Source organism: Hemicordylus capensis, chromosome 3 (genome assembly GCF_027244095.1).
Source record: "Hemicordylus capensis ecotype Gifberg chromosome 3, rHemCap1.1.pri, whole genome shotgun sequence".
In the NCBI taxonomy this organism is placed as follows: Eukaryota; Metazoa; Chordata; class Lepidosauria; order Squamata; family Cordylidae; genus Hemicordylus; species Hemicordylus capensis.
The window spans coordinates 50,213,001-50,233,240 of record NC_069659.1 but is presented as its reverse complement, the minus strand read 5'-3'; the positions used below and the strand labels follow the sequence as shown (position 1 = coordinate 50,233,240).

Here is a 20,240-nt window from a genome sequence, read left to right as displayed (position 1 = left end):
GTCGCGAGATCACCAAGCCTTCATCCATACATTCCCACTCGCCAAAATAGCCCTCCAGCCCAACAACAAATTAACCTACCCTGACCCGCATTCATCTGCAAAGTGACCAATTAACCCCAGGGACTACCTTAACAAAATCTGTGAGAATTAGGTGAAAAAAGGCCCCAATATTAGCCAATCAGTTGAGACCCAAAAAATCCCGACTTGGCCCCAATGGCGACTGGAATATCCCTCACTGAGTCCGGGGGTGGGCGGGAGCATGGGCGTAGCAACTATTGGGCAAGCAGGGACAAATATCCCTGGGCCCAGAGGGTCAGCCCCCCCCAAGCAGACTGCGCCTGCCACGCCACACCACCACCCTTGCCCCACCACTGCTTATCTTTGCCCTCATGCGGTGGCTGCGGGCACGGTGGCTGGGCCGGGCCTCTCCAACCGACCTGCATGCCTCTCTTGCCGGCTGGCTGAACTGTGCTCCTTTGCAGTTTGACTATGGAAGTCACATGCCCATGATGTCACAGGCATGCAACGTCCATAGCTGAACTGTGCAGATGCACAGTTCGGCCAGTGTGAGAGAGAGAGGTGCATGCAGGCCGACTGGAGAGGCCTGTCCCTGCCAGCCTAGCCACAGCACCTTCCACTGTCACAGGAGCAAAGATAAGTGGCGGTGAGGCAAGGGCAGGGGCAGAGGGGCAAGGTGGTGGCAGGGGGGAGATGTTTGTTGCCCCACTCCTTGTGTCTGGCATGTTCAATGGGGGGGGGGCTACAAAGATTTTGTTCCTGGGCCCCTATGGGTCTCGCTATGCCCCTGGGTGGGAGGGTGCCAGCCCATAGAGCAACTGAAAGACAGTGTAAAGGAGCCGACTGCTTTTGCAGCCACTCCTTGCATGTGATTGGTCCGCCGGTGTCATGTGCTGGGAAACTAAAATGGCAGCCCGCATGCCCGTCTCTTGGGTCGGGCCCGCAACTCCGCCCCTCGCTTATCCCGTATCCCTGCTAATGCAGCAAAAGGGGTGGGAAGCAGCCTTTCATATATACTATTGCCAAGCCTGGTATCCTCCATCCTATATATGTGCATTTGACTTCTTTCTGTTGCCCAACTCTGTTGAATTTAATTTTAAATAGTTTCAGCCCACTTTTCTATTCTAATAAGGTCACTTTGAATGTATTCCTCACAGTTTTGTGTAATCTGTAAATTTGATGAGAATTCCCTCCACCCTTTCATCTTAGATAAAAACATTGGAGATTTCTGGGTTCCGAGCAGAACTCTGCAGCACTCACTCAAACCTCCCAGAGTCAGATTAAGACATTCTACTGAGGCCCAAGTATAAGCATCCCCATACCGTTAAACATTTTTAAAAATATTATTTTCACATAAAGGACACAAAACAGATAAACACAAAGACTTGACACTTGTACATATACAAAGGTAAAGTTGTAAAAATAAAGTATTTTTTCCTAGGCAGACATCCTCTGACTCCACCAGCACCTTTAATTAATCTTGTGGTCAAACACCTTGGACCACAAAGTTTATCTATGAGAAAATTTACTAGAAAAGAAGACTGATCATTGCTAAACAAGAAAAACTACCCTATAGGCAAGCAAATATAATGAATAGTATCAATTTTAAGAGCCTATAAAGTATACTGTATGTGCACATAATTTGAAATAACCTTTTCACAATTACTCAGTATATTTTGAAATATGTATCTATCTTGCTTTCCCCCCTCAAAAGCTTCTGTTTATCCTTTTGTTGACACTCCCTGATATTAAATGTGAAGGTTCCCAAAACTAATGGAGAGAAGCCAACATAAATGCATCCTCCTCAGGATCAGCTTAAACTTGATCCATCCATAAGATGATGATTTGTAAACTCAGTCATGTGAAACATGGATCATGCAGAGAGCAGAAAATGGTGTGCACACTAAAATACACAGGTTTACATATACACAGATCAAAAGGAGAAAGGACACAGTAAGAAAATGAAGACAGGAGTGAAGAGGAAATACACTATATGCTGAGCATGATGTACCATAAACAAAAGATGGCAGCTTTCTAGTTATGACCAGCCAAGAGGGACACGCTATACATGATATCTCTTCTAGGACAAGTCTCATACAAGTGTGACCTTGACACTAGTGTCTCCAAACTCACACTTTCTCCAGTGTAATCTATTATTTTATTTATTTGTTTGTTTATTTATTTGATTTATATATCACCCTTCCAAAATGGCTCAACAGAATAAAAACAATTAAAACCAATTAAAAATTAAAATCAAAACTATAAAAACAGAATAAAACCAATTAAACATTCAAACAGCTAAAAACCTTGGAAAACCAGGTTTAAAACAGGGTTTAAAACCCTTTAAAACAGTTTATAGCAGTTTAAAAACCCTGGAAGGCCGGGCCAAACAGTTAGGTTTTAAGGGCTCTCCTGAAAGACAGCAATGAACTCAAATTACGGATTTCTGCCAGGAGTGCATTCAAAAGCCCAGGAACAGCTACAGAGAAGGCCCGCCTCTGCGTTGCCACCAGACAAACTGGTGAGAACTGGAGTTGGACCTCCTTAGATGACCTTAACGTGCGCTGGGGATCATGCAGAAGAAGGCACTCTCTAAGATAACTCGGACCTAAGCCGTTCAGGGCTTTAAAGGTAATAACCAGCACTTTGTATTTTGTCCGGAAACATATCGGCAGCCAGTGTAACTGTTTCAAGACAGGCATAATATGGTCTCTTTGAACGTATTCCTCACAGTTTTGTGTAATCTGTAAATTCGATGAGAATTCCCTCCACCCCTTCATCTTAGATGAAGGTTACCCCAGAGACCAATCTGGCTGCTGCATTTTGAACTAACTGAAGCTTCTGAACTACGTACAAAGGCAACCCCACGTAGAACGCATTGCAATAGTCAAGCCTGGAGGTTACCAGCTGATGCACCACTGTTTTGAGGTCATCCTCTTCAGGGAATGGACACACCTATCGAATCAGCCAAAGCTGATAGAAAGCACTCCAGGCCATAGCCTCCACCTGAGAAACCAGGATGAGGCCTGGGTCCAGGAGTACTCCCAAGCTGTGCACCTGCTCCTTCTGGGGGAGTATAATCACATCCAGCACAGAAAGATCTAACTCATCCCTCAGATACTGAGCCCTCACAATGAGCACCTCTGTCTTGCTTGGATTCAGCTACAGTTTGTTATACCTCATTCAGCCCATTACTACCTGTAGGCAGGCATTTAGAAAATGAGTGCCATTTCCTGAAGAAGAAAGGGAGAAGTAGATTTGGGTGTCATCAGCATACTGATAACACCCAGGACCAAACCCTCTGATGACCTCACCCAGCGGTTTCATGTAGATATTAAAAAGCATTGGTGACAGAATGGAGCCCTGAGGGACTCCACATAAGAGCTCCCGTTTTGAAGAGCAACTGTCACCAAGCTCCACCATCTGGAATCTACCCGAGATATAGGAGTGGAACCACTGCAAAGCAGCCCCCCTATTCCCAACTCCCCCAAGCGATCCAGAAGGATACCATGGTCGATGGTATTGAACGCTGCTGAGAGATCCAGAAGAATCAGCAGAGTCACACTCCCTCCGTCGGTTCCCTGGTAAAGGTCATCCATCAGGCTGACCGAGGTTGTCTCAACCCCATAGCCAGCTCTAAAGCCAGTTCGAAATGGGTCTAGATAATCAGTTTCCTCCAAAACTGCCTGGAACTGGTCCACCACCCTCTTAATCACTTTGCCCAACCAAGGGAGATTGGAGATTGGCCTGTAACTATCCATCGCTAAGGAGTCCAGGGAAGGCTTCTTAAGGAGCAGTTTAACCATTGCCTCCTTCAAACAGGGAGGCACCCTACCCTCCCTCAACGATGCATTTATGATATTAACTAGGCCACCTCCAACAATCTCTCTGCTAGATAGAAACAGCCAAGTCAGGCAAGGATCCAGAGAACAGGTGGTAGGCCACACTGCCCGAAGCAGCTTGTCCACATCCTCAGGAGTCACAGATTGAAACTGATCCAACTCCAAGACACCTCCTCCATAGACCTTGCCGAAATAGTGGAGTCCAAGTCAGCCCGAATACAGGAGATCTTGTTTGCAAAGAACCCATTAAAAGCGTCACAGCAGAACGACCCCAGGGACTGATTTGAAGCAGAAGGAGCATAGACTAAACTCCTCACAACCTGGGATAGCTCTGCTGAGCGCAAACCTGCATATCTTTTTTGCTGCACGCACCATCGCATAAGTCTTCAAATGGTTCCTATGCTTCATCCTGTCAGATTCGAACTGAGTTCTCCTCCACTTGCGTTCTTGTCGCCTACCCAACCACTTCAGCCCCCGCAACTCCTCAGTATACCAAGGGACCATTTTTGAAGCAAGTCGGAAGGGATGGAGGAGCAACAATAGGAGCAACAATAATCTACAGTGAGATTATTTATTTACGTAAGTTACGAAGATATGATCCAAATTTTACCAATAAACCTGGCCAGCAAAACAGCTTTTCTTTTTCTTTTTAGAAACCTCCTCATATTGTGAGTTAGCTTCACTAGTTAATACCTTAATCCAGTATATACTGAAACCTCCATCTAATTTGATAACAGGGCCATTGATAAGCACGTTAAGTATTTATTTCTTATTTATTTAACATGTTTATATACAGTCCAAAACTTATGTATCTGGGTGGTTTACAATAAAACATCACTTAAAAAAAATCAAAACATTAAAATAATTTAAAATTTAAAACAATGTTAAAATCTGTAAGTCTAATTAAAAGCCTCGTTGAACAAATGTGTCTGAATTGCCTTCTTAGAAGTTATCAGAGATGGGGACGCACTTATCTCAACAGGAGTTAGCTCTTATCTCAATAGCATTTCAAATCCCAGGGCAGCAATGGAAAAGGCCAGTCCCTGAGTACTATGCACCAGACCAGCTGGTATAATTTCCCAGCCAACTGTGAAACCACCCGATTGTATGATTATCTAGCCAACACTTGACCAGTTTGCTAACAAAAATACCACGGGGAACTTTGTCTCATGCTTTGCTGAAACCAAGCTAAATTATGTCTGCATCATTCCCACAATCCACGAAGCTAGTAAGATTGCACACAATTCCCCTTTGGGCTCTGGTTTCTTTTGTTACCTGTTAACATGTCACCATCCTTACTCAGCAGCAAGCCTGCCATTTATTTCCTCTTCATCTTACTTTGAACATACTTGGGAAAAGCCCCTGTTCTGCTCCTACCACCCCTCTCCAGGCTCCATTTGTTCTGATCTTTGGCTTTCTTGACACTGTCCCTACATGTTTGGGCTGTTCATCTGTATTCATCCTTGGTGACCTGTCCTTCCATCCATTTCTTATGCACATCCCTTTTTCTTTTGAGCTTTTTGATCAGCTTTTTGTGCAGCCACACAGACTTTTTAAATATCTCCCATTTCCCTATTAATTTAGCATATATCTTAATAAAATGAATGAGTCACTTTTCACTACCAGAAGTTGTAGACTTGGATTTAAGATGCAATTCTACTCGGTCTTACCTGGGAGTAAGACCTGTTGAACTCAGTGTGGGACTTAAGGATAAGCATTAAGGATAAACATTTATTGCTGTTTATTTAAAATAGTAACATAAGTAGCTGAGTCAGACCATTGATCCATTTCGTTCAGTATTGATTGCACTGACTGGCAGCAGCCCTCCTACTGGGCCTTTCCCAGACAGCAGACTTTATTGCGGGATTAAGAGGGGTGAAATATTGCGAGTTACGGGGCATATCGAATATTTCAAATTTGGCCAACAACCCAGTGCAAAAAGTGGATTCTTTTTATCCCAGACATAAATTGGGCTAAGCTTCAGTGCACAATGAAAAACCCAAATCATCTATGGAGTGCTCCCTGATAGCTTGCAGGGACTTCCACATAAGTCTAGAAGATTATTATTATTACTAGTAATTTTAAGCCTGTTAAATTAACGGGTGCTAGTAGGGTTGTGTTGATCTGTTTGTTAGATCTGTATTTCATCCTCAGCAAGGTTTTTTTCTTTTCCTTTTTTTTTTTGTGTGTGGGGGTGCTTGTGTGTCACTTTATCTTTTGCCGTTTGGATGGATGGGTGGCTGGGGCCCGAAAATTCATGCCCTTTGCTGTGTTTGCTGCCTGTGCCTGTGCCGCTGCCGCCTTTTCTCTCCCCACGGTCGGGCCGGACCTGGCGTCGCCGCCTCTACCCTGCCCGGTCCCGTTGCCGGTCCCGTTGCCACCGCCTCTACCCTCCCCGTGGCTTGGCTGGTCCCGTTGCCGCCGCCTCTGGCCTCCTCGGGGCCGGGCCGGACCCTCTGCCGCCGCCTCTGGCATTCCACGCAGCCAGGCCGGACCCGCTGCCACCGCCCAGAGTGCTGCTCCCCGCCCCCGTCTCTACCCTCCCCGCGGCTTGGCCGGTCCTGTTGCCGCCGCCTCTCCCCTCTCCCTGGCTTGTCCGGTCCTGTTGCCGCCGTCTCTGGCCTTCCACGCGGCCGGGCTGGTCCCGCCGCCGCCCAGAGTGCTGCCCGCCGCCCCCGCCTCTACCATCCCCGCGGCTTGGCCGGTCCCGTTGCCGCTGCCTCTGGCCTCGCTGCGACTGGCCCGGACCCTCCGCTGCCGCCTCTGGCCTCCCCGTGGCTGGGCTGACCAACCGGGCAACATGGCCGCCTGGTGCCGGCGGTCGTGTCTCCCTCGGCTGTTCTGGGCATGCGCACCGTGCATGCCCAGAACAGCCAAGGGAGACACGGACGCAGACGCCATCCTTTGAAGACACAGACGCACGCCAGGCACTTTATTATATAGGATTACATTTATATCCCACTCTTCTTCCAAGGAGCCCAGTCAAGTACTACATACTTGAGTTTCTCTTTCGCAACAACCCTGTGAAATAGGTTAGGCTGAGAGAGAAGTGACTGGCCCAGAGTCACCCAGCTAGTTTTATGGCTGAATGGGGATTTGAACTTGGGTCTCCCCAGTCCTAGTCCAGCACTCTAACCACTACACCACGCTGGCTGTGTGACGATATGTGAACACACACCCTTCCAAAGTAAAATCCCCATCTGACAGGGCTCCAGTATTTCAGACAGATATTTCCCAACCCTATCTGGAATCAGACTTGGGACTCTCCCACTGAGCTACAGACTTTCCCTATATGTTCCTGTTCTGTCAAAAGTACCCAAATGGTTTACAACTTCAAGAAAAAACAGTAATAAAACACAAACTTTAATAAAAATGGGTTAGTAAAACACACTAAAATAATATAAAAATGGAGCAAGGAGATAAAAGCAGAAGCCACAATTCACCCATTAAAAAAGATCTGGAGAATTAAAAGGTCTTAACCTTTAATTTAAATGACCTCCCCCCGCAAAACAACAACACACACACCACTCAAAAACCCACCCACACCCCAAAATATTATTGCACAGGATGGAGCAGCACAGGTATTTATAATTACAGGTGAAAGTATAAGCATGCATATGTATTCAGTACTTGGTTTGGGCCCCTTTTGCAGCAATTACTGCCTCAATGCGGCATGGCATGGATGCTATCAGCCTGTGGCACTGATGAGGTATTATGGAAGACCAGGTTGCTTCATTAGCGGCCTTCAGCAATTCTGCATTGTTTGGTCTCATGTCTCTCATCCTTCTCTTGGCAATGCCCCATAGATTCTCTATGGGGTCAGGTCAGGCGAGTTTGCTGGCCAATCAAGCACAGTACACTGTATACTTTTCAGAGGTCTGATATTGTTCTATTCTTCAATCCTTGTCTTCTTGGTTCCATGTAATATTCTAATTTTCTGAGATTGTGGGTTTGGGGTTTTCATGAGCTGTACGCCATGATCATCACAATTATAACAAATTAAGGCTTGACTTATCTCGCTTTGCATGTAATGCGTCTGTCTCATATATCAGTTTCACCTTTTAATTTGCATTACTGAAATTAATGGACTTTTGCACGATATTCTAATTTTCCGAGTTTCACCTGTAGTTAGTGTCCATGTATCACCTTAAGTGGTGCAGAGGGAAAATGCTTGACTAACAAGCAGAAGGTTGCTGGTTTGAATCCTGCTGGTATGTTTCCCAGACTATGGGGAAACAACTATATTGGGCAGCAGTGATATAGGAAGATGCTGAAAGGGATTTATTTATTTATTTATTTATTTATTTATTTTTGCATTTATATACCGCCTTTCGTTAAAAAGATAACCCCAAGGCGGTTTACAAAAGTTAAAAACATACAATAAAAAGACAATAAAAACATCATGTTAAAAGTATAAAAACATATAAAAACAGGCATAAAAACAATACAACAAATACAACAAATAAAAACACAGAAAAGCCACAGTAGAAAACTATCATATAAAAGCCTGGGTAAAAAGCCAAGTCTTTAAAAGCTTTCTAAAAGCCATGATGAAGTCCGAGAAACGAATGGCCACTGGGAGAGCATTCCAGAGTCTGGGGGCAGCAACAGAGAAGGCCCTGTCCCGAGTGCACGACAGCCGGGCCTCCCTCATTGTTGGCACCCGGAGCAGGACCCCCTCAGATGTCCTCGTCAAGCGGGCAGCAACCCTTGGGAGCAGGCGGTCCCTCAAATACCCCGGGCCCAAACCGTTTAGGGCTTTAAAGGTCAAAACCAGCACCTTGAGTTGGACCCGGAAACGAACCGGCAGCCAGTGCAGCTCTTTCAAAATGGGGGTGATATGTTCCCAATGGGCAGCTCCGGATAAAACCCTCGCTGCCGCGTTTTGCACTAGCTGCAGCTTCCGGATATTCTTCAAGGGCAGCCCCACGCAGAGCGCGTTACAGTAATCCAGCCGCGACGTGACTAAGGTGTGGGTAACCGTGGCCAAATCTGCCTTCTCGAGAAAGGGACGCAGCTGGCGCACCAACCGAAGCCATGCAAAGGCACCCCTGGCCACCGCCTCCACCTGAGCTTCCAAAAGCAGAGCCGGGTCCAGTAGTACCCCCAAGCTGCGTACTTGCTCCTTCAAGGGGAGTGCAACCCCATCCAGAACCGGTAAAATCTCCTCATCCCGATTGGCTCTCCGTACTGACCAACAGTACCTCCATCTTATCCGGATTCAATTTCAGTTTGTTAGCCCACATCCAACCCATCATGGCCTCCAGCCCCCGATTCAGGACATCCACCGCCTCCCTAGGATCAGATGACAATGAGAGATAGAGCTGAGTGTCATCCACATATTGCTGACAACTCAGTCCAAATCTCCGGACGACCTCTCCCAGCTGCTTCATGTAAATGTTAAACAGCATGGGGGACAAGACCGATCCCTGCGGGACCCCACAGGCCAACGGCCATGGGGCCGAGCAGTAGTCCCCCAGCACCACCTTCTGAACCCTCCCCTCAAGAAAGGACCGAAACCACTGCAACGCAGTGCCTCCGATCATCTCATACCCGATCATCTCATACTGCGCGAGAGGAGGCAATGGTAAACCCCTCCATAATTCTACCAAAGACAACCACAGGCTCTGTGGTCGCCAGGAGTCGAAATTGACTTGACGGCACACTTTATTTTTAGATTAAGATCTCTTCCCAAAGAACACTTTGCAGAATGTGGTGAAAGGAATCGGAACAGGAGAGGGGCGTCATAAAAGCGCCCAACAACACCTTTAATGTGTACATCTATAAAGTTTATTTTTTAAAAAACCTGAATATATTCCAATAAATATTTCATTTAAGGGGGGAAACACACCAGACAGTTTGGATCTTATTTTTGTTCTAAATTTGAAGCCCCCGCCCGCCCACCGCGCGACCCAGAAAAAGTTTGCTATGGAATTTCCCAAATCCTCCTCCCATCGGAAAAACGTTCCCTTTTCCATATAGGTGTTGGCTTTCTTCTCCACAGCTCTGTTCACGCGCCCCTTACACAGCTCATGTCAAGCCAATGAGTTTACACTAGCGTAAATGATGATCGGAAGGGGTCGCCGCCTCTGTAAGCACCCATTTTCTCTCCGCTGTGTAGATACTGTATGTGTGCTTTTTGAAAAATGCAACTGGCCCTTTAAATTGCGGGGTGGAGAGGCGTTGCTTGCAGCCCTTGGTGCTAGTTTTTGAGACAACCCGTTTGCTGGTTGCATCTTTCTCCTCTCCATGGTAAGCGTGCGCTCTTTCTCCTCTAATGTTGCTTTTTTTATGTAGCTTGCCCTTACCCCTCTATCGGCTTTTTTATAAGGTGGCTGGTTATCCTTAAAAAAATAATAATAAATTTAATGAACTCTTCAAGTTTTGTGGCTGTGACCTGTAGGCTTCACATAGCGTTTGCATTACGTCCTCTGCTGCCGGCTGCTACGTTTTTGGTAACGGTTGCCTTGCAAATTGTCTAGGATGTGCACAGCTTCTGAAAAAATCGTGTGGACTTTTAAGGTTGAGAGTTGATGGGGGGAAGTTGCCGTTTGTTGCCTCTCATTATCACCTTAGCTGTGGATCAGAAGGCAGTGAAGAAAGCAGCAGTCTATTGTTAACACCATCCCGTCCGCCGCCGGCCCCCCCCCCGGGGGGGGGGCCTGGGTTCCTGTGCCTATAACACAACTGCGATAGGTGGAAATTCAATAGGTTCAACTCTTTCTGCAGTTGAGATGCTGTGATGAAAAGAAGCTCACATATTGAATTTCTGCCTGTTGCATGGCTCTCAAAGTTGTCGGAGCCTTGTGGAGGGGAAAGTAATTCCAGATGTCCTTTATTTTATCGTACTTGGCCCAGAACATTTCACCCCGACAGAGTCTATAGAATAGAATAACCATTCTAAATGTTTAATTTTTTGTTTCTTGGGGAATAGGTGTTCTATTTTAGACCTCACAGCTTTGCAATATCCCAAGCAGCAGGATACTTTGCCTTTCTTAAGCTCTTTTTACAGAAAGGGTCTAAAAAGAATTAAAACTGAGCTACAGAAACCTTTAACTGTAATTTATATTCACAAGGAAGTTAGCCAGATTGTGAAATTGCCATTTTGCAAATGGGGCAAATTGTACACTGTTACAATGGTATGATAACTTCCTATGTATAATGCGTTAAGAGATATAACACATTAAGAAAATTGTACTAGTTTTCTTAACTGCTTTAAAATAGGGTGGAAATTGTCATCTGAGGAACAATATTTCTTTTGCCTACCCTTTTTAACCTTCATAAACATTTCCTCAAATAGGGAAGGAATGTTTTTGCTCTTTCTGCCTCCAATAGTTGGCTAGTTCTCTGTCAGCGACAAATATTTTCATTCTTTATACCTGCTTTGAGTCATAAACCAACGTAGCAGCTAATAGGCATTTTAAAAAAACAAAAACAAAATATAATTACTGTATATTGTATGAAATAAATTTTAAAACCAAGACAGTCATTACAATGCATTAAAAACACAGCTTAGCTCATAAAGCCAAAAACTTTCAAGGGACAAAAAGGTCTGGTCTCCTGAAAACAGTTGGAGAGAGGGAGCCAACCATGTCTTTCTTAGAGGAGGGTATTCCATAGGAAGCATGACGCTACTGAGAAGACCCTGTCTGCTACCAGCCCTCTGAATTTCAGTCAGTGGCCGAATTGTATGCTGTTTGCACGTAATGGCACTGTGCCATTTAAAGTTTGCCCTCATAAAGAAATACTGTACCTCTAGCTGTATTTCTCCAATACAAGTGAGAAGGAATGTGCAGTCTTGAGAGACTCAACCTACTGCTGCCCAAAACTAAGACTTACAAAACAGTGGGAAGTGTAGAAGGGCAGGAGGGGTTAGCTTTGCTGCTGTGTATATCATGATTTTGTTTTCTCAAAAGGAAATAAAAGTGTGGCCAAGATGTAATGTGGAGGCTGCTATTTTTTGTTGTTCATGGTTGCTTCAGAGCATACAAAGCTGAGTATGCTTCTGTGATTTTTATGTATGCAGAGGCAAGAAGTCTGTTTTACTGTGAAGGATTCAATCATCCTAGCTGGTAAAATCTCACTAAAATAGGAGCAGGAGACCTGGCACACTTTAAAATAAACATGAAATTTTAATTTCAAAAAATTTAAATGGATTTTTAAAAAAGGATAAAACTTGTAAATACAGAGAGCCTGTCAGCTTGTGAGCATATTCTAATCACTGGCTGAACTGCCATGAAGCTTAGAGGTGAGCCTTTCCTAAGTTCAGTGGTATTAAAAATAAATTGGAGTATGTGAGTTATAGGCATGCCCAATGGAAACAAATTTTGAGATGTCCATGGTGAGAAAGGGGTCAAAAGTAGAATTCTTCATATAGAAGAACAGGTCTTCTGCAGGGCAAGTCTTGCCTCATGAACCTTTTGGAGTTCTTTGAGAGCGTCAACAGGCATGTAGATAAAGGTGGTCCAGTTGACTTCCAAAAAGCTTTTGACAGAGTTCCTCACCAAAAGCTCTTGAGTTAAACGTAGCAGTCATGGGATAAGGGGACAGGTTCATGTGTGGATTGGAGACTGGTTGAAGGATAGGAAACAGAAATTGATAGTTTTCACAATGGAGGGAAGTAAGAAGTAGGGTCTTCCAGGTTTCTGTACTGGGATCAATGCGCTTTAACTTATTCATAAATGATCTAGAAGTTGGGGTAAGCAGCAAAGTGGCCAGAATTGCAGATGATACTGAACTATTGAGGGTAGTGAAATCCAAAACACATTTTGAGGATCTCCAAAAGGATCTCTCCAAACTGGGTGAGTGGGTGACAAAATGGCAAATGCAGTTCAGTGTAAGCAAGTGTCAAGTGATGCATATTGAGGCAAAAAAACCCAACTTCACATATATATTGATGGGCTATGACCTGCCATTGACTCACCAGGAGAGAGATCTTGCAGTCATGGTGGGCAGCTTGTTGAAAGTGTAGACTTAGTGTGCGGCAACTGTGAAAAAGGCAAATTCCCTGCTAGGGATCATTAGGAAGGGGGTTGAAAATAAAAATGCTAATATTATAATGCCCTTATACAAATTAATGGTGTGGACATATTTAGAGTACTGCGTGCAGTTCTGGTCACCATATCTTGAGAAGGACATTGTAGAACTGGAAAAGGTCCATAAGAGGGCAACTAAGGTGATCAGGGGCCTGGAGCACCCTCCTTATGAGGCAAGGCTACAGCATCTGGGGCTTTTTAGTTTGGAAAGAGAGAAGAGACCACTATGGGGAGATATGATAGAGGTGTATAAAATTATGCATCGAGTGGAAAGAGACAAGTTTTTCTCCCTGTATCGCAGAACTAGAACCAGAGGTCATCTCGTGAAACTGAAGGCTGGGAATTTTAGGACCAACAAAAAGAAGTACTTTTTCAAACAGTGCGTAATTAATCTATGGAATTCTCTGCCACGGGATGACGTGATGGCCACTAGCTTGGATGGCTTTAAAAGTGGCTTGGACAAATTCACAGTGGACAGGTCTATCAGTGGCTACTAGTCTGGTGGCTATAGGCCACCTTCAAGATGCCTCTGAATACCAGCTGCAGGGGAGCAAGAGCCAGAGGTAGGGCCTGCCCTTACCTCTTGCCTGTGGGCTTCTCAGAGGCATCTGGTGGGCCACTGTATGAAATGGGATGGTTGACTAGATAGGCCTTGGGCTTGACCCAGTAGGACTGTTCTTATGAATATATATTATTTAGCTGAGTGCTCCTGCACAAGAGTTGTATATGGGGTGGCGGTGGGGGGGACCATAGGTTTCTAAATATTTCATTTTTAAGTCTATCCTCATCCCAAAATAAAGGTTCATAAAGTTATAAGAATGGGTGAGGAGAGTGCTGTTCCTCCACATTATTCATACCTTGACCTTCATAAGGTACAGAATGAGGAGGCACAGTCTGAAATGGTAGAACAAATTGTACTTTTCAGACTACAGGAGGGGACATCATGTGTTTCAGTTAACCACTACATAAGCATCTCTGTTCAGGTCAAAATGTTGTGCAGTAGGAAGTTCGATTCTAATCCAGCCCTTGCTCTTATTTCCTAGATCTTTTTATTTTTTTAAACTTGCAGAGATTGTTTTTAACATGTGAAAACTTTCAAGATTAGCTCCCTAAGCCTTCTAACACATTTCTACTGCATGCATAGGCCAGGTCTTGGTCACAAACAAAATCCACTAAATATTCAGGACACTTGTGCAACAACATTTTGCACAGCATTTGTGCTCTATCAACAAGCATGTTGTTTGGAAAGAAGAGTTGAAAGAAATTGGATGATGGGGTGCATCATAATACAGTTTTAGTGCTGGTCAAATGTGATGTCTGTGCTGGAGAAATGGAACCTTAAGTGAAGATAAAGACTGTGCACAGTCAATGAAAAGCAGAATGTGCATTCATTATGCAATGAACAGATCATGGGGAAAGGCTCTTAAATGCAATAACCTAATTAAAATAAAGCAGATTGGAAATGCACCTTCCTTGTTCCTTATGGTTTATCCAGGTCCTTAGGGGTTTAATTAGAAATTCTGAAGAGTGTGCTTATCAGTTTTTGCTTCAGCAACAATTGGTTGCATTTTTAAAACCACATGCTTTACTCCTTGTTCACAGGCACTTCATGAAGTGGATCATGGCCTCATCAGCCAGCTACTGGTGGACTCTGCGGAGAATCTTAATGTATGCACGGAGAAAATCCAAACCCCCTCTCTGTATAATTGGAGTACTGACTGGAGCTTTTGGGTAACTTCATGGATTGTTCTCAATTTTATGTATGCTATTTTCATTCAAGGACGCCTGTATTCTAAAACAGTTTCATTTAGCCAATCCCCTTCTGTTATTTCTAGTGCATGTGCATCAAAGCTATAGAAAAATGACCTCGATAATGTATTTGAATATTGGCAAGGCTGCATGTTCTATAGGATTTCAGGGCCTGTTCTAGTATTTAAATACTCAGTTGTTATAAAACAGCAAAGAGTCTTGTGGCACTAATATAGTCAGTAGACAAAAACAAAACACAAAACTCTTTGGGTTTGATGTATTATGTCTGTGGCTTGCCACCATCATACATGCTCCAAAATGCTAGGAAATTTCAGTTCAGGCTGCAGTCTTAGCAGACCACATTATATAGGCTGGGGTTCCCAAGAGGTGAGTACTAGTACCTGTAGGGTAATTAGAGCCCTCTCCACACTGCAGCTGTACTATTTGTTCCCCATCTGATGATCACTGGTTTGAAGCTGACGTATCTTCACCAGTGTGTCTGCTTGCAGAAGGGGAAGGAAGAGAGTGAAAACTCACCTCTCTGCTCCTGATTGGCTGGCTGTTTGCTGAAGCTCAGCACACCCCCAGCCTGACTGACAAGCTTCAGAGCACTGAGTACTCGGAATTAATGGAACAAGTAAACTTGTCCCCTTAATTTCAGTGGGAGTACTGATGAGCAGCTTAATCTGGATGTAAGTCAGTGCCTGGAGTAGCCCCCTGTGAACAGGGCCAGTCCAAGGACTTTTGGCACCCAAGGAAAACCCTTGCTGCCACTGCCCCCTACCACCAGAGCAGGTGCTCCAGAGGATAAGAGGAGGCTTTTCTGGCCGCCATCCGCATGGCCAGAGAAGCCGGCAAGCTGGCTGGCAGCCCTATTCTGCAGCTGCTGCCACACCTCCTCTTCTCCTCTAGTCTTCCTGCTTGCTCTTCCTGCTTCTGAAGCAGGAAAAGCGGGCGAGCAACCAAGGGAGAAGAGGAGGAGGAGGTAGCAGATGCCATGCCTACTGCTCTCTCCCTGTGCTCCCAGCCCCTATCTCCCCAGTCCTAGTGCCTATGCTCGCCACTGTGGGAGGTGCAGCAGCTGGCAGGGGAGATACTTTGAGGGTGAAATGGCGCCTGGAGCAGGTGTCTAATTGGCCTAGCAGGTGGGTCAGTCCTGCTTGTGAAAATTCTTGTGGCACCCCCTGTAATTTCCTGATGGATCCACTCCTGCACAAGTACACACAAATTAAATATATGCATTCTCTCCCCCCCCCCCACCCTCTCGTACCTGAGCTGAAGGTTTGTGGTAGAAGAGGTACACTTGTTTAAAAAAAGAAAGGTTGGGAACCCTGATTTAGGCAATATAAACATGGTGTGGTATCCTATACTGTGGTTATTTCCAGCTTTACTACTGCCTCATAGCTAAATGACTAGCAGTGGCAGAATGGTGGACCCAAGTCCCAAATTTATCTCTTGGAATATATATGTGGAGTATGTGGAATTGAAGCTAGCATTACAATTTACACATACCTAACTGGCAACCAATGCCATTCACATGGAAAAATAGTTAGAAGGGACCCAACAAGGAAGGTCCCAAGTTCCGTCCCTGGCATCTCCAAGATAGTGCTGAGAGAGACTCCTGCCTGTAACCTTGGAGAACCACTGCCAGTCTGTGTAGAGCAGGGCTGCTCAACTTCGGCCCTCCTGAAGATGTTGGCCTACAACTCCCATAATTCTTGGCTATTGGCCACTGTGGTGTCGGATTATAGGAATTGGAGTCCAAAAACAGCTGGGAGGCCAAAGTTGAGTAGGCCGGTAGACAGTACTGAGCTAGATGGTCCGATTCAGTATATGACCACTTCCTATGTTCCAATTCCCTTGAAGGTCTAGTCCAGCCTCCTGCGCAGTGCAGGATATCCACAGCTAAAGCATGCTTGGTTATTCCACTTCTCCATTTCCAGCACAATGTTCGTTGTTGTGTCCTGAAACAGTAACCCTCTAAAGTAGGTAAGTATTATGCCCATATTGCAGAGCGGACTATGGGGTTGAGAGACCATGCTTTCTCTATAGTCACTTTGTTACTTTATGGCAGAGATGGATCCTTTAGACTTGCTGATTCAGAGGTCAGAATATTACATTGCAATTGTATGCCAACTTACTTTGGTGTAATTCATTTTAATTCATTTAGGGCAGAGAAACTTTCCATAATTTTGCATCATTACGTACACACCAGTTAGTAATAAGCTTTGGCTTTTAACCAGCTACAATGGAGTGTATAAAACTTTGAATATTTGAAAAGTACTGTAAGTTTATTACTGTTCTTTCGTTGCAATGTTGATCTCTGGCAAAATGTCATCCCTGAATGGGAGTAGAGAAAGAAGTGAACTTGTGCAGGGATGGGGACCGAGACAGAGTTGGGAGAGGAAGGAATTGCATGATGAAGTATTAGAAATGTAACAGGGGTAAACCACAACTGGATTTTCGTGGGAGAACTACTGAGTTCTGTGATTCCTTATGTCAGCAAAAGGAGGTTTACGCAGCACTTAATTTCTACAAAAAGATATGCTGGGGCTTTGGCCTGTGTGATACTAATATGATATGCCTTTCATGGCTATGTTCTAATTCTGAGTGTACATATAGAAGGGAAGGATATATAAGCTGAAGTTTTTCAGTAATTTGGCACATTTATGTTCAGCAAGCTCAGAGAGGCTTTCTGTCATCTCTGTAATTAAAATCAGATTTCAGGGTTTAATTCATTTGCTATAGTCAGTATAGTATATTTGCTAACTAGCCAGCATGGTGTAGTGGTTAGAGCGTTGGACTAGGACCGGGAAGACCCAAGTTCAAATCCCCATTCAGCCATGAAGCTCACTGGATGACTCTGGGCCAGTCAAGTATCTCTCACTAACCTACCTCACAGGGTGGCTGTGAGGATCAACATAACCATGTACACCTCTCTTAGTTCCTTGGAGGAAGAGTGGCATTTTAGGCAGAAGGTCAGCACTGATCTGTCAGAGATGTGCTGTGGTTATCCTACATTGAGCAGGATGGACCAGATTACCTTCAAGATCCCATCTATTGTTTGATGTGGGTGGCTGGTTGCCAGCTGAATACTTATAACATGTAATGACAGCTTTAGCACTTACACTTACATTTATATACCGCTTTATAGTCGGAGCTCTCTAAGCGGTTTACAATGATTTAGCATATTGCCCCCAACATTCTGGGTACTCATTTTACCGACCTCGGAAGGATGGAAGGCTGAGTCAACCTTGAGCCCCTGGTCAGGATCGAACTTGTAACCTTCTGGTTACAGGGCGACAGTTTTACCACTGCGCCACCAGGGGCTCCACATAGACTCACTCCATATGTATATTTCAGTGAAGAGAAGAATCTGGGCCTCGGTTCTGTCATTCATGGAGGATAGGGCTATCAACAGTTACTAGCCTTGGTAGCTAAATAACTGCCATCAGAATCAGTGGTGGCATGCCCCTGAACACCAGGTCCTAGGGAGGACCAGCGGAGGGGACAGTTGCCCTCTTCTCTCTACTTTCAGGTTTCCCAAGTGCACCAGGTTGGCTGCTGCATGTGGCAGGATGCTGGACTGGATGGGCCATTGGCCTGATCTAGCCGGAATTTTCTTATGTTCTTATTCTGTTGCAGATTGTTTCTGATTAGATGACCTCTCACACCCCATTATTTAAATTAGCTTTATGCTTTATCAGGAAACTGTAATGTGTAAGGCTACAATCCAAAGATTACAACACATGTACTAAAAACAAAGAGAGAGTCAAGAGAGGGAGCCCAAAGGCAACCTAAATCTGTACCAGCTAAACCTAGGAGGAGCTGTTCAATTTTAAAGGCACAGGAACCCTGAAAAGTCTTAATAGCACTTACTTTATCCATACTGGACATTCTAATGGCAAGTTGCATTTTAGAGTAAAGAGCTGATATCTGAAATTGTGGCCACAAATGAGGTCTGGAAAAACACTGAAGGAGGACACAGAAACAAGGAAAGTTCAAACATTTGGAAACATGTAATGTTGATTTCCTGTTGAAAATGAATGAACAAAGAGTGGTAGTTCCAGAACAAGTGCTGGTCTGGAAGTACCCCTTATCTTTTTGAGCTGTTGACTCATTAAGACATGTATTTCTTTTTTAAAAAATTAAAAAAACAAGAATTTAAAATAGGTACACTACTTCAAGAGAAGCTAATGAGAAGGTTTGTACGTGGGAATTGAACAATCTCCTCTATAGCAGTAGCACTTACATTTATATACCGCTCTATAGCCAGAGCTCTCTAAGCGGTTTACAATGATTTAGCATATTGCCCCCAACATTCTGGGTACTCATTTTACCGACCTCGAAAGGATGGAAGGCTAAGTCAACCTTGAGCCCCTGGTCAGGATTGAACTTGTAACCTTCTGGTTACAGGGTGGCAGTTTTACCACTGCGCCACCAGGGGCTATAGGCTGTAGATTGATCTGAAAACAATAGGAATGTGGGGATCCTTGATGTGATCCCAGTTGTACTCACACAACTGGGATTTGTGCCTGCACAGTAGCCATTCTGGGTAGATTCTATAGCTCTATGCGATGCTCTGCTCCTGCCCACCACTCGAGCATGACCATTGCAAAGGGTGACTGGAGTGTCTCTATCCTCAGTTCTCTAACCCTTGCTAACTGAGCAAAGAGGCATCTTTTTAAAGTGGTGATTCTCTTTTATTTAGCAGGGGGAGAGCAAGTGGCCCTATCCAGCCCCAGCAAAGCATCCCTCCAGTGGCTGTTGCTCGTGTCAACCTGATGTTTCATTTTAGATTGTGAGCCCTTTGGGGACAGGGGACCATCTTATTTATGTCTTATTTATTTTTCTATGTAAACTGCTTTGAGAACTTTGGTTGAAGGGCGGTATATAAATGTCCATAGTAGTACTAGTTCCTTTCTGACCGGTGCTGAGGTAGCATCGGGAGGTTCTTGCTCTAAGACTTGTTGGTTAGTGCCTTTCAAGTCCCTGGAAAAAAGTGAGAAAAACAAATTTTATTATTCTTTGCTCTGTTTGCAGAGCTGTTTTGAAATGTTTCATGACAGAGAAAAATACTTTTAAGCGGTATGGGGAATGTAAATCAAAACTCCTCACCTCTGACTGGAATGATTTGTGCCTCCTATGTTTTGGGGAAGAACACGACAAACTTTTTGTAAAATTTGTATGTCTTTTTCTAAACAAACAAGGAAGAATAGAGAACTTCAGTTAAAGGATGCTCTTTATAATTTAGTGGGCGCTTGTAGGGATCTTCCATGTCAATGCCAGAAAAAATTTCAGTGTCAGTATCGATGCCATTGGCTACTCCAATGGCAACCCCAGTGAAAGCCCTCCCAAAAGGGTCTACCATAACTACCACAGCAACTCTGGTTCACAAGATGCCTAGTCTTAATGTTGATGCCTTACTGACACTGAGACAGTTGATATCGATGGCAGTGCCTTACTGACACTGAGACAGTTGATATCGATGGCACAAGCAGCGTCGTCTAAGGCAGCCCTGACAACCCCACTGACCTTAAAAGAGGCTAAAGAGGGGAAACCTAAGTTGGGCAGGAGACTCCCACATGGAGACTCA

At 44.6% G+C, this 20,240-nt stretch overlaps 1 protein-coding gene across 6 annotated transcripts in view; it reads left to right on the top strand.

Moving 5' to 3' along the window:
- GRAMD1C (GRAM domain containing 1C) overlaps positions 1 to 20,240 on the top strand; it is a 118,521-nt gene that overhangs the window by 8,092 nt on the left and 90,189 nt on the right. The window contains exons 1-2 of one of the 6 annotated variants that reach the window (XM_053305879.1): positions 10,017 to 10,112; positions 14,498 to 14,626. In XM_053305879.1, coding sequence (XP_053161854.1) covers positions 10,110 to 10,112; positions 14,498 to 14,626 — 132 coding nt within the window. In that variant the 5' untranslated portion in view covers positions 10,017 to 10,109. Of the gene's footprint in view, positions 1 to 10,016; positions 10,113 to 14,497; positions 14,656 to 20,240 lie in introns of those variants that run through there. The other 5 variants (XM_053305882.1, XM_053305881.1, XM_053305878.1 and 2 more) reach the window with 5 other exon arrangements.